General features: G+C 37.8%; 1 protein-coding gene across 6 annotated transcripts in view; it reads left to right on the top strand.

The window, feature by feature from the left end:
• The window catches only part of LOC148679004 (uncharacterized), a 37,914-nt gene extending 24,014 nt beyond the window's left edge, over positions 1-13,900 (top strand). For 4 of the 6 annotated variants that reach the window (XM_088638339.1, XM_088638348.1, XM_088638332.1 and 1 more), the window contains exons 12-18: positions 1,630-1,734; positions 2,302-2,392; positions 3,037-3,214; positions 3,523-3,597; positions 3,711-3,813; positions 9,316-9,434; positions 11,772-13,900. In XM_088638339.1, coding sequence (XP_088494465.1) covers positions 1,630-1,734; positions 2,302-2,392; positions 3,037-3,214; positions 3,523-3,597; positions 3,711-3,813; positions 9,316-9,434; positions 11,772-11,901 — 801 coding nt within the window. In that variant the 3' untranslated portion in view covers positions 11,902-13,900. Of the gene's footprint in view, positions 1-1,629; positions 1,735-2,301; positions 2,393-3,036; positions 3,215-3,522; positions 3,598-3,710; positions 3,814-5,732; positions 9,292-9,315; positions 9,435-11,771 lie in introns of those variants that run through there. The other 2 variants (XM_088638356.1, XM_088638373.1) reach the window with 2 other exon arrangements.
• The last annotated feature ends 920 nt before the right edge of the window (positions 13,901-14,820 follow it).

Raw genomic sequence — 14,820 nt, 5'->3', positions numbered from 1 at the left:
TGTCTCCAACAATTTGGTTTGCCTGAGCACTCAAGAAAGCTAAGAGATGGTTCAGTTTAATGTCTTGCTTGAGACACTCAATACACAGTGTGGAAAACAGCCTTCTGCTGAAGCTGAAATACAGAATCTTTTTTCTCATTTAATTAAAACTGGTGTCCCTACGGAGATCTGTTCATGGGCATGGTCATCATGCTTTGCTCTTTTCATGTCAGTTGTCTGTAGCATTTCACTAAAGATGGTGGGTTGGTGCATTACAGGTTCTGTCTTACTACTCAAAATTATTTTTTCTAACGCCAGAGCGCTGTTCTGTGATGATGCAATGAACACCGGACTTTACCAGATGCAAAATATTGTGAAGAATTTGTGATCGGGTCTATTGAAAACTTGTCTCCTGCATTCGTTAGAGACTGTAAAGCAAAAATCGGGGGCATTAATTTCAGACACACTTGAAGGAAGATGCATCTTATTATTCATTGGTGGTGACTCCCAAAAAAACACCTCACATTTTCCATCTGTTTTAATAATGCATGTGTAATTGTGGATGGTAAGCAACAGCTGTTCTTGTGACTGTATGAATTCATTTGCACTATTAAAGTTGCCTGTATAAGTAAGTTATTTTAATAACATCTATATATTCTGTAAAAGATAATGAATTAAAAAGTATGCCATTTCATAACTGACTAGAGAGAAAATCTGTTGCTTGTGACAAATTACTGAGAGACTTCAAGAAACAGTAAATTTAGTTAAAAACATTAATGTAAAAAATGAAAATAATAGGTAAATGTGGTAGTGACTAATACATAAGCAGAATCTATAAATACATTTGATTAAGCATTTCATGACACTCAGGATTTATATCAAGTAGAGCAAATTTCACACCATTGGAAAGAAATGTTAAATTTAAGAGTTGATTTTTTTATTTTGGACTGCAGTTGTGCATTGAACAAATTGATGTCATATTAAAATCTTTTAATTTTTTACATGCCTAAAAAAACAGCAGCACAATCTGCTATAATCCTTTTAGAGTGACTTTTGATCCTCAGTTTTTGCTGGATCAGTTTTCCTATACCTTCAAAATGCAGTTAAAGAGAGGGAGACATAAGTACAAGCAAAGTTTTTGTAAAACCATGAGTTTCTTTTATGAATAAATAGATCTATTATAGTATACCAAAGCAAAGTGTATTCATTATGTAAGTCTCCAGGGCAAGACTCTTCTTAAGTTTGCTCCTAGCAGTCCATTTTGCTATTTATTTTAAATCAGATTGTTAGCATTATAGTTGTTCTGCAGTATATTTGGAGTGGTCAATGGCAAAAAGAGATTTCAAAGGATAAATTAATTTTATCTGAGTTTTCTTTGTGCTTATTACAGTATTTTTGTGTATGTATATTGGCAAACAGTATTTGAAACTTGTTGGCTGTATTGCAGTGTGTAGATGTTTATTGAATTAAAAAGAGGTTCTGCTTTGAGACAAATCTGAACTGCTTCAGTAATGAACGACATGACCAGAATTATTGAGAGTTCCCATTTGAAATAACTGGACATGTGAAATAAGTAACACCTTCCAAAAAAAAATCTGTGGTGACAGAGTTGGTATGTGTGCTAAAGGTAATATTTCATCTTATTTCCAGAGGTACATTGAGGCTGCACAAGCATTTAAAGAAGTGTTAAAGCTGGACAGTTCCTGTACCGATGCAGCCCAGGAGCTGATGAGAGTTCAGATCACACAATTGATGGTAAGTTGGGACAAACCGCTGAGCCATGTTAATAACCTTGTTTGGTTGTGGTCATCTAAGAAATACCTAGATGATGCCCTTGATTAGTTAGCCACTGAATCATGATGGGTCAGATGGCCTCCTACAGAAATGTTTAGGGTTCTTATCCCAGGCAGGGCACTGTTGTACACCAGAGCAAGGTACTTCAGTTAGTCTGTGGTTGTTTTGAGTAAAAATGTCAGCCACATGAATTATCTTACTTTTGCTTACCCCTGCATTAGCAGGAACACACTGCGGTAGAGTGATGTCACATATTGGTTTTTTTTCATGTCAGACTTCTGCAGTACAAGTCTGTGGTTCAGTGGGGGTTCTTTATTTAAGGGGTACATTCCAAGATTGTTTGTGTGTATGGATTTTTGAATTTGCTTTATTTGCGACTCCTCTTGAATCTGATTCAAGTGGATGTTTAGACTGGGCCCTTTAAATCCAGCATGTTTCACTGCAGCTTTTTGCAAACTCCAAAGGGAAATTCACTTTTTTTGGAAACACAAAGGAGTGAGTAAAACATTCCGAACCATTTTATTGCAGGACATGGGGTTTACTCGAGAACAAAGTTCAAATGCTTTAATAATACATGGGACATTTGAAAAAGCCTTGGATGCACTGTCCAGTATTCATGGTAAGACTTCCACTTTCCAGTTTTGTCTTTAATCTTGAAAGTCTCGTTGCTGCTTTCATCCTAACAATTTCAGCCTATGATTCAAGTATGCGATTAAAAAATTGTCATTCTTTTGTAAATATAAAATGCTTTGGCTCATGTGGAAGCTGGTGTGCTGGGGCCATGTGGCTGTTGAGGTTGAGCACCTGTTGTAGCAGCAGTTCACTTTATTTCTGCCGCAAGAGTGCAAAAGAGGCTTACTTGGCTATTCTAGATACAATTTTGTTGCCTTGTTTCTGGGGTTGCACTGTAGTGACTTCTTTGTTGGCCTGTAACTTGGGGTGCTGTCTCAGCTTTGGAACTGGAGAAAGTTTCTCTTTCCAATGCTGACATCCAACTGACGTGTTTGTTTCCCTGCTGCTAAATCACTGCTGCTTTTTGTTCAGTTATGTTTGTAAACCACTCACATGTTTTACTAAATACTTAACTGTGTGCATGAATTGCTGTTGCTGGGCTGTGTCAATGTGAAATGTACTACGATGCTTTAAGGAAAATAATATTTGACTTTATATCTCCTTTTTCTGGAGCGCTTTGCCTCCGGGTCATATGACTTCTTATCCACATGGTATCTGGACAGCATACATTGTAGTTTTGCTGTCTTGCAGATGTGAAAGTGTATGATACCCAGCCTGACGCTGGGAGCAGTCCGGCTGCTGAAGAGGACTGGATTGTGCCAAAGACGAAAAAACCTCACGCTGCTGCCAAACCTGTCCTGCAAACGCATCCACAGCCCAAACCCAGCCTCCCGCAGAAGAGCTTAAAGGGCCCAGAACAGCAGCCCTTGCAAGTATTTTTTACACATTTTTTTCTAAATTTAATTTTCTGCGCTCATGCCACAGTGCTTTACAATCAAAGGCAGCCTGTCCAAGGTAATCCAGCTTCAAGTGCGAAGTCACCAGTGTTCATAATGACAAAGATAGAGCCGTTGTTCTGCAGTATCAAAGTCTTTCACCAAATGTCGCTGGAATGTGGATGTGCTTAAATTAAATGCTGTGGTTTAAAGTTATGAATTTATAAAATGTGGCTTAATTTGTTGATTTAAAAAATATCTTAAATTTCCTTAATCCTTCCTTTCAATTCCTTTTGAACAGGGAACTTGTAGCCGTATGGGTTGGAAATGTGACCCCTTCAGTGACGGAGAAGATGCTTCAGCAATTATTTAGCAGGTGAGTTGTTGTTTTAGTGTGAGGAAGTAGTAATATAGACAGTTTTGCTTACAGCTCCAAAGGAATACTCCAGGTTTTTTTTATAACTAAAGTCTTCCCTCTTCTTATTGCAGTGCTGGTGAAATTCACAGCATGCGGGTGTTGTATGGTAAACGCTGTGCCTTTATCAACTATACAAAGAAGGAATCTGCTGAAAGAGCGATCTTGGCAATGCAGGTAAATTTCTTTTCAGACATCTTACTGGGAATCCTTTAGTCTAGGCATTCAAGGTCATATCCTGGAGACTAACTGTGGCCCAAGCAGCTCCACGGTCCAGTAAAAGTTAATCAAGTCCGCATTAATAGCAGCAAGCACTATTATCAAATGGGGCGGAGCGGTGGCTCTGTGGCTCAGGGTCTGCGTCTGTGGCTGGAAGGTTGCCGGTTCAAATCCCGCAGCCGGCAGAGGAATCCTACTCCGTTGGGCCCCTGAGCAAGGCCCTTAACCCCAACTGCTCCAGGGGCGCTGTACAATGGCTGACCCTGCGCTCTGACCCCAACGTTCTCTCTGTCTGTGTGTCTCATGGAGAGCAAGCTGAGGTATGCGAAAAGACAATTCCTAATGCAAAAAATTGTAAAGGATTAATAAACTGATATTATTATTAAAAGGTAATGTATCAGTGACATTTATGGCTGTACAGTGCAGTGACAATATCGGTCCACTAGGTGTCACTCTGTCCCTGCTGATATCAATATAAAATGCTAGAGATCCTGGTGATTTCAACAACAGTGGTAGAAACAATAAAGTAAGTGGGGATCATGGCCAAATGGGGGATTATTTACCTAGTTACTGTTAGAACTGTATGCTGGTGTACGTAACTCACATTTTGCAACTAGAAAAAAAATTAATGGAAAAATCAGGGTATAAAGATATCTCCCACTTTAAGGAACGTTGACGCCGGACACCACCAAGTCCAAGATTAGTAAACTGCTGTTTTCTCATGGAGTACAACCAGGCTGCTGTGTGTATTTTGAAAGAAGTTGTTTTTGTAAAAGGTTACCGTAATGAATGGCATTTTGCAACTAAACGTGCAGAGCAATATCATAACTACACGAGGGAAGAGAGGGTGTCCTCACTATTGAACAATTATCTAAGCAGCAACAGCTTCAGTCAGTCAGACGTTTTGGCTAGTTACATTGTGAGTGAAATGTTTGCTAATTCTGGGAAACCAGTTGCAAAGTGGGGTATTATTAATGTGTGATGAAAATTGCAGATATGTTCCAATAGACTGAGTTAAAATCGTGTTCTGATCTTCAAATGATTGCAGACTGTATTTCTGACATCCAGAAAGTTATCAATGAGCATTTCGAGAAAGGCGCAGTTTTCTGTGCATGTTCACTGTTGAGCAAAGTGCCCATCTGATGTATATATGACTTGTTAATGAAAACTTTGCCGTAACCGAAGAACAGGGGAACTTATCAAAAGTGAATGAAAAATGCATAAGGGTGAGTGAAAAGCTTTTCTGCCTTTTATAGGCACTGGAACACCACCTTTTGCCTTGGAAATTGTTAGCAAGCTTAACCACAGTGTCCCAGCAGTGATTGGTCAAAAACTGTTTGCACGTTTTCAGTGAAAAATGCATGAATGAACCAAATGCACTAGGTATGTACTGCTTTGTGCATCAACATGCACTGTGCAGAAAATTGCCATGTCAGTTGTTGTAAAAAGTGTGGATCGGTTTTGCGCAAGGCTGGATACAACAATTGAACATTCTTGGAGGAAATGGACTCTATAATATTTGCTCTACTTCCCTGAGGTATGGTGGCTGAGCACGGGCTCTTCTTTAAAGAGATTCTTTGAACTGAGAACACAGTTGAAATATTTTATTAGGCAGAGTATCGTAGAGTCCTTTCCAGATATCTTCCACCATCTTTTCCAAATCTTTACAACACCTTCAGAAGAAACATGTCCGTTCTTACATTTGTGAACAACTTGTTTCTCACAAAGATCATCACCAAGTCGAAATACGCAGCACAGTTCTAAAGATCTTAATTACTCGGTCTCAAAAATAACATCAACAAACTGGCAGAACAGGGGTGTTGCCAGGTGTCTGGCAGGCAAGAAATTTTATAGTTCGATTAATTTTTTTCCCTAAGAGATGTGAATCTACTTGGGTTGCCTGGAGAAGTGAAAGCTGACCGAGGCGCTTAAGAAAAATCAGCTTGAGACCCCTGCTTTACATATGGGTCTGATGATGAGTAGTAAATAAACCGTAAGTACAGCAGTGACCTGTTTTATAGATCGTGGCTTCTTTTTATATTAGCCAATGTGTATGGTGCATTACAGCAGAAAGTGCTGCTTGGAAGATTTCAGGGTTAGCATTCTGTACTTCTATAAAACATTCAGAAGGGAGAATGACAGTTATTTTTAAATCATCGCTCTCTATAGCCCTTGAAACAGCTCTGATAGTGATCTTTGCAATGTAAAACTGAACGTTACTTTATTTCCCATAGGTGTTGCTTTGTCAGTATTGTGGTTTGCTCATCTTAGAAAATAAATGTTTGATTTTTTTGGCTGTCAGAAGGTCTACCTTCTTGTCATATAATACACTTTGAGACCTTGGCAGATGTCACTTAAGTTTTCTTATTCACCGGTTTAGTTAGCAGTAGTAGTCAGAGAACAAGAAATAAGTGTTTTCGGAATTTGTATTAAGAGTTTAATTTGGCGGTAGATTTTTAGTGTTTATGGTTCACTCCTCATTTTTCCTTCTTAAACAAGAGATGTGAACTGTCTCTCACCCTGAATTAAATGATGAGCACAAGCTGTCTTCAGTTTTTTTTAGCAGAGATTTTCTACTTCGTCATTTTAGCATTTACTTTTTGTAGATTACCAACTTTTCTCATTTTCAGTTTGATACCACTAAATTTTGCTGCTATACTGTTTTCTTATGTACTTTAGTTTAAACGATTTAATAGACATAAATTTAGTCAATTTTTAGATGGCCCAGGGGCTGCATATCTTGTCCAGTGTGTCTCTAACATGTGAACACACAGATGTTAAAGTTATACATGATACCCATCTATATGTTTAGAAGGCCCTAGAAGTCTGTTCTTGAAGACAGAGGAAAGAACAGCTGGAAATGAAGTTGCCTTTCATTTTATTTCTAGTTTTGACTTTGTTTTTTAATTGTATAAAATTTACAGACACTGTATGCCATGGCTTTCTTCCTGGGAAATGTCCTGCCCTTGTGAAAGTATGTTAGGAGGCACAGAACAAGGATGCAAGTACCAAATAATGTCTTCTATAGAACAAGAAAATAGACATTCATACTATATAAAAAGAGAGAACCTGTTTCTTGTCAAATTAAGGGTCTACACAAGATTAAATCACTCTTTAAAATGGATGCTAAATAAATGGCAGTTTTTTCCCTGTTACAAATAGAACATTGAACCAATGTGATTTCTTTATCCTGGTGGAAAACAAAAAGGAAAATATTTCTACAACTAAAAGACAACAGTCCCTATGCTAAATCCCGGATTATTTTTATAATTAATAATTGCTTAATTAATATATCGCTTTTCTAGACACTCCACTAAAAGCACTTTACAGGTCATGAGGACTCCCCTCCACCACCAACAGTGTGCAGCCCCACCTGGATGATGTGACAGCAGCCATAGTGCACCAGTACACTCACCACACACCAGCTCGCATTGGGGAGGAGAACAAGAGTGATGAAGCCACTTCAGAGATGGGGATTATTAGGAGGCCATGATTGGGAAAGGACAATGGGAAATTTGACCAGGATGCCGGGGTAACATTTTTAGTGACCACAGAGAGTCAGGACCTCGATTTTATGACTCATCCTAAGGATGGCACCTATTTTACAGTGCAGTGTCCCCTGTGGGGCCTTACTTGGGCATTAGTACACAAACAGACTGCAGGGTGAGCTCCCCCAGCTGGCCCCCCTAACACCACTTCCAGCAGCAACCTTTTTTTCCCAGGAGGTCTCCCATCCAGGGACTGACCAGGCTTACACCTGCTGAGCTTCAGTGGGTTGCCAGTTGTGAGCTGCAGGGTGATATGTTCCCTTTGGTGCTCAAATTACCTTGTATTGTTGGTTTTCTAGTTCTGTCCCTCTGTGTTTTGTTTTTATGTATTGGGCAAACTGTATGTCCGTGTCTCAGTCCCCAAAAAGGTAGATTTATCAGAAATGGTCCATCTCAAATGACGAGAAAAAAAAAGGGGGCAGCAGAGTCAATGCTCCAAAGAATGCCCTTTCTTTAACTGTAAAGAATCAGGTGCTGTATGTGTAATTAAACTTTTTAATTCTCGCATGCGCTTGTTAATCCTTCAGGAAACTGAGTTTTAATGAACTTGTGGTGTGCATAATACAGGAGTGGATGTCTCTAGCTGGATTACTATGGAGTGGTCTGTATCATCTGCTAATAATAGATTAAGATAAGATCACTTTATTAGCCATATACAATTTCTTGCATTAGAAATTTGTCTTTTCACATACCCCAGCTTGCTCTCCATGAGACACACAGACAGAGAGAATGTTGGGGTCAGAGCGCAGGGTCAGCCATTGTACAGCGCCCCTGGAGCAGTTGGGATTAAGGGCCTTGCTCAGGGGCCCAACGGAGTAGGATTCCTCTGCTGGCCGCAGGATTTTAACCTGCAGCCTTCAACCCACAGGCGCAGATCCTTAGCCACAGAGCCACTGCTTCACCCATTAGATGAGCAATGTATCATTGCTATAAATGATACAATGTATTTGTGTGCTACAAATTTCCTTGTAAACAGAAATTTCACATACAGTACCAGTCAAATGTTTGAGTACACTTCCTTGAAACCAGGTTTTCCATGATTATCTGTGCTTGAAACTGTATAATCTGGTCTATAAACACTTAATATTTAGTCAACTGCATTGAAAATGTGCTTCATGCAACCTTCTCTGAACAGTTGGTGTTGAAACATCTGTACTTCTAGTTGCATTGAGCTCAGCTTGTATTTCAGGTGCAGTCAGTCACCGGTTTCACAGACTTGTGACTCTAATGAACGTATTCTGATTCTGAGGTCACCTCTGGCCTGCCTGGCCTTCTTCGGTCCTCATGAGTGCTAGTTTCTTCATATCGTTTGATAGTCTTGGCCACAGCAGTTACTGACGCTTGCAAAGTTCTTGAAATTTGTGTTAAAGATTGACCTTCATTTTTTTAAAGTTATTACTTTTTCCTTGCTTGCTGAGCAAATTTTGCAATGTTCATTCAGAATTTACTAACTTTTGACCATGCTCCCTATATTTATAGTAATCGTGGACCCTCACCTGCTTACCAATAACTGGTGACTAAAAAGTAAATGAGGTAACATGCTAGTTAACCATGAGAACATCTAACAAAGACCATTTTAAACTTCTTTTAGTGTTCTAACACCATGTTATACACATTTCTGACTTTTAACTAACCTGGGCTTCAAACTGAAATCTGCTTGCTTTGGGTGTTCATTTTATTGAAAATGAAAAATTAACGTTTTCAATGCAGTTTACTTAAGATTATAAGTACACATCATGTAATTAAATATTAAGTGGTTATAGACAAGTTTATACAGTTGGAAGCACAGATTATCATGAAAAACCTGGTTTCAAGCAGGAGTACTCCAACTTTTAACTGGTTCTGTATGTCAAATGCATAGTTTGCCCTTTCCTTCTATTCTGTGTTCTGAAATGTACTGTATTTTTTACAGGGGAAAGACATTGATGGATCCAAACTTATAGTCCGTTACCCTGATCACGTTTATAAACATATTGCATTGGCAAAAACTTCTAAAGCTTCTTCTGACCAACCAGCTAAACCTGCTAATCAGTAAGTAACTGTTCAGAATATCTCTCAAAGTGTTTGTGATGGGTTGTATCCTAAATGTTTAGTGAAGCACATACCCAAACTGGTGGCCAGCCCTGAAATGGGTCAGAAGCCAAACCGGTCCTGCAGTTAAGTGCACAGTTTCAAGACCAGGTCGAATTGTCAGAGCTATGTTTGGCTAGAACAGGATTAACAGGGTATAACTCAATACTGTTGTATTCAAAGTCATTGCTTTGCCTTTAAAATATTGGACATCAGGAACCAGCGGTTGACTGAGAGTCTGAAAAGAGGTGGTTTCATCAAGGGCTGCCCTCACTGCTAACATAACATCATTTCACAGTTTTCTTTTTAAAATTCAGCATCACCCATTTAGTATTATATAGTACTAATAGTAATAATTCCTTTTCCCTCAGTATTTTCCCTAAATAATTATACATTGTATATATAGAAAAGCTGTAGTTATGAATTCGGCATCTTATTATTGCAGGCACAGAGTTAATATACAAGGAAGTGGAAGATTCAGGATAGTCAAACCTGGTTTAAGCATGCAGGAAGTTTGCATTTGTTATGCAGCATTGTAGTCAATATATATATATGCTGCCCTAAAACTGTAGATCACAGGTATAGTGAACTAACACATACACATCATAACATTTGCCTAACAGCCAAAGAATTAACTATATACCACAGCAAGAACAAAGTTATTTTTGAAATAGTATCAGCATGTAACAGTTCTACCTGTTCAAAGTAACATTTAAAATTAATGAATACCAAGGGCTTGATAGCTTTCTAACAATGAAAATACAATGAGGTTACATTACATGTTATTAAAATGCTTAATTACAAATTTATGTGCAAAAGTAGTTTATAGCAAAAGTAGTTTTTATTGGAGACTTCAGTTTTCCCTACAAAGCCTGGGATAAACATGGTTAATGATTCTTTCTTACCCATTTTGTCCCAGCACCTACAAGAGGCAATGCTTGTATAGATCTTCTCAAACAAACGGGACTGAGTGAGGCACACAGACATTAGGGAGCTGTGATCATAATATGGTGTGCTTTGAAGTATGTTCTGAGACTTTCCAGGTTGAGATAAAAATCACAAATGGTTTAACAAATCAATTGAAGAAAAATAGAAAAGGTGCTTTATAACACACACAAAAAAAAAAACAGAATCCAGTGAAAGGAAATGAGTAAAATGAATTGCAAGCACTGGCAAAAGAATATTAGGCCAAGAGAGAAATGTAAAGGAATATTGGGGTGGAGGCTAAAATACTTTAAATTCAAAAGCAAAAAAGCTGATGTAGTAAATGAATTTACACAGGTGTTCAGTGAGTAAAAAGTCACCAATATACCTCAGGTATTTGGAGGATGAAGTTCCTAAATAGTAACAGCATACAAGACAGAAGCATTTTGGGTTAAGATTCAGCCTAAGCATTTAAAATTAATGAATCTCCAGGGCCCAATAGTATCTTCCCAGTAGATTTTGTGGGAGGTCTGGGTAGATGGGCCTTAGCCCGGCATCATTCTGGACTGAAAAGTCTAATTAGGAAAAAGCAAAGCGCTAGAAGGAGGATTACTCTTCAGGTTGTAATAATAATGGCTTTAGGTTTCAGGGTAAATGCAAGCTGACATCTGGATACATTTGCCTTGTACCCATATTTATATCCAAAACCTTCCTCCTTGACTCACAGCTTACAACTTTTATACTTCAGCACTTGTCATTGTATTTGTAAGATGTGAACATGTGCAAGACAGGCTGATGTGACTTGTTTCTAAGCAAGAAGGCTTGGAAATTTACACTTCAGTGCGATATTCATTCTCGTTTGTGGATTCTGTCAAAAGGAGTATAGCACCAAGTGGGAAGCTGTTTTCAGTATTTTTCTCATGGCCTAATAGGGCTAACAATGTATTTCTGTGTTGAAGATTTAATTCCCAGCACCATGGATCAAACTAAAGAAGCCACACAAAATGGTTCTGCGTTACACTTGGAAATGCACTATGCACCTTGATGTGTAGCGTAGGTGAAATTATAAAATGAAAGAATATTCTCCGAAGGCTAATGATTTATGGAACTGTATGACAAGTGCAAATCATGTGTTCTGCACACAGTTCTGGTTTAACATTTGTGACAGTATGTTTATATACTTTATTTTGAAACCAGATTATAAGTTCTCCCAGCCAGACTGGACTTTCTGTGTATCCAGAGGGTTATGTGCATGTCTGAAAGGCTTGCGTGTTAGTTTGAGATTGATGGGATAACTTCATCCCGGATACATTTCAGTTTTATTACTATGAATGTTTGTGTAGCTGAAAGCTGTCAGTGTTTTTTTTTTCTCAGACAGAAAGCAAATGGTGAATGTGTTTACTGGAGGACCGGTGGGTGCACAAAGAGAGAAAAGTGCATCTTCAAACACATCCCTGAGCACAAGGGGATAGACGGCCCGAAGAAATCAAGTGCAGCATCCTGAGCAGCTGTCTTTGACCTTTGCCCTTGGACCCGGGGACTCGAACACCGCTTCAGTATTCTGCGATGTGAATAAATGGGTTTACTAGCGTGGAATGGGGCTGCGTTTATTTTTTTTATAAAAACAGAAGGATTAAGTTATAAACCATGTGAAGCCCGTTCCTGTGTTTTCTTTTGCTCATTGAATAATGTCAATTGAAATTGAAATTTATGCTCGGGCAAAAACTAGAATTCATGATTATGGCAGAAAACAGCACACAAGTTCCGTACACAACCTCTTAACTTCTGAAGTTCCCTTTGTAGGTAAAATTGTCTCAGCATCTCGTTTTTCATTGTTTTGTAAATTTTGTGAAGATGTAAGGGAGAAAAAAAGTAACGTTTTATTTCAGTCTGTTATCTATAATTCATATTCTTAACTTTTTAATGTTAAGGTATGACTGTTAAAGTATTAATCAAAGAAATGAGAGAGTTTATTTTTTAAGGTTTATTTTTTAAGTAATTCACATGAAAGGATGCATGAATTAAACATTTTCAACTGAAGAGTAAGGAGGGCTTTGAAGCTGTTGTCCATATTTATGTTATAGTATAAATAGAATTGCAGATGTCCCTCTTATTGCTGCCAAATTTGAATACAAAGGGACTGTTTTTAATATGAATTCAGCTATTTTGAAAAGATCTATAAATTTACTAGCTGGTTCTTTTAACATTCTTGACTATGTTATTGCAAGTTTTATTTGTGATGGATGTCTGTTCAGGCATACATTTGATCTTAAAAGAAACAATTTATCTCCATGAGCCAAGTATTCGATTCAGTTGCATATCTGTTATTGAATGAAACACATGGCACTGAGACTTTCCTAATGAGCCTGAAAAGGAAGAGCAACATTATACATTTCCAGTGTGCTCTAAGGATTGTTTTTAATGATTAGTGTTGGAGTATAGCAGTTTAATGATAATCATTCTGGCTTATGAGTTATAGCCCAAGACTGGATTGTTTTGAATAATGGTAGTGACTATCTTTTTTTACTTAACATTTCTTTTCACTAGTAATTTACCTGTCACCTAACGGTAAATGCTCTACAACAAATCTGCTTACAGTTTCAGTTTAATTATATTTTGCAAACTAGTATATAACATTTTGTTCATGAATTTAACCGTGGGTGATGTCACTGAAGAAACTGCCAGTTTTAAGTACCTTGCATAGAACCTCAAGAGTTACAACAGGTATGAAGTACATAAGCCTTTTGTTTTCTTTGGTATAATTAGAAAAAAACAAAACAAAAAACAAATCTTTAAGTAATGTACATCCAAAAACAAAAAAAGTGTAATGCCACACTTTTGTATTTTCAATTCCATTGATTTGTACCCCTATATGAATATTTGTTACCAACTAAACTGGAAACTGTTTTCAACAGCTTGGTAATTCTTCTTTTAAAATCTATTTTACCTATTTTGATGTATTACAGTAGCCGTATTCTGGTCTGCCTGCATTCAGACTGTTTCATAAATCTGAATCTAATTACGAAACAGAGAACAGTCTTTATTTTTAGATCTGAAATTCAGACCTGTTCAACTGGTTGGTTTGCTGATTGTTGGGGTATAGTACTTATGAGATTATAGAATACTTTTGTACAGGATGTAAATCAAATGAAGGGGTTTCTTAAAGTTTGTGAAAATCTGTGTGTTCTCCTGATGTAGAAAATGTAAGAAGAAAAAATTGCATAAACCGATACTGTCAATAAAATCACTCATGGTTGTTTTCTTTTCCCCAAAGATTATTTATGATCCTAGGTTATGTGCATAAGCAATCTCAACTAGGATAAATGAATCTAAGGAAATTATTTCCCCCTCAGTTTGTCAGCTGTTGCATTAGCAGATGGTGGGAGGTTTTTTTTTTTAAGTGTAATGAAAGAGGCCTGTTTTTTCCAGTTATTGCTGTACCAAAAAATGTTATATTTTATATAAAATATTTGATCTGTGCCATTAAATTGAATGAGTCAGCACAGCTTGTTTCTGGTCTCCTTTTTCATTCCCGTTCCAGTTCTCTTTGTCCTTTTGTGTTTGCTGAAAGTGTCTTGTGCCGTTGGGCTGCTTGAACCTTGAATAGGTGTAAGCTTGAACATCCTCACCTTTCACTGGACAGCGCTAAAATGATTATATAAGGCATTTAGAGCCTTGGGTTTAGGAGCAGGAAATGGCTGCTGCACATGCTGACATACACAGAGTGGTTGTAAGACGACCCCTTATTTTCCCTGGAAAGCCAGATTAATTTGTTAGGGTGATGTTTTTAACCACGGTCACGGTGCATTGTTACCGACCTAGGCGGGTGAGCATCTGAAGCAGTCTGAGGGCAGTACCTTGCCCTTGGACACAACACATGTGCCCTGCCTAGGATTTGAACCCACAACCTTGCAGTTACAAGTCCAAAGTCCTAAGCAGTGATGCCTCCTGGGAGCTGAGAATGAAATAGAGTATTTAAAGTTTGATATGATAAGAGTATTAAAAGTTAAAAGCTTGGGCATATTTTATATTGTTCGCATTTATTGTAAAACATTTTTAGTTTCATCATTGTTCCTAATGCAGTGTTCTTTACTGCTTCCCATTCTCTCACCTTCAGTCCTAATTGTAACTAATGTTTCAGCGGCTTAATTTCAATTTAACATCTCAGTTTTTGAAGTTGGAAGAAAAAGCCAACGGTAATGTGAATGTCAAGCCAAATCAGTATGTTTCCTTATTATCCATTCTCTCTGATGCTACTGATCGAATAAGGATTATTTTATTTTTTTTAACGCTGATGTATGCAGGAGTTTTTTCCGACCTTTCACTGAAACAAAATTGGAGGAATTGCCAACTTTATTTCCAACAGAGGGCAGTGTTGCCATAGTTTTAAATAATCTTTCACTCCATTAAACTCTGATATTCA

Source organism: Lepisosteus platostomus, chromosome 1, assembly GCF_059453375.1.
Source record: "Lepisosteus platostomus isolate fLepPlt1 chromosome 1, fLepPlt1.hap1, whole genome shotgun sequence".
Classification (NCBI taxonomy): domain Eukaryota; kingdom Metazoa; phylum Chordata; class Actinopteri; order Semionotiformes; family Lepisosteidae; genus Lepisosteus; species Lepisosteus platostomus.
This window is presented reverse-complemented; position numbering and strand designations above follow the sequence as displayed.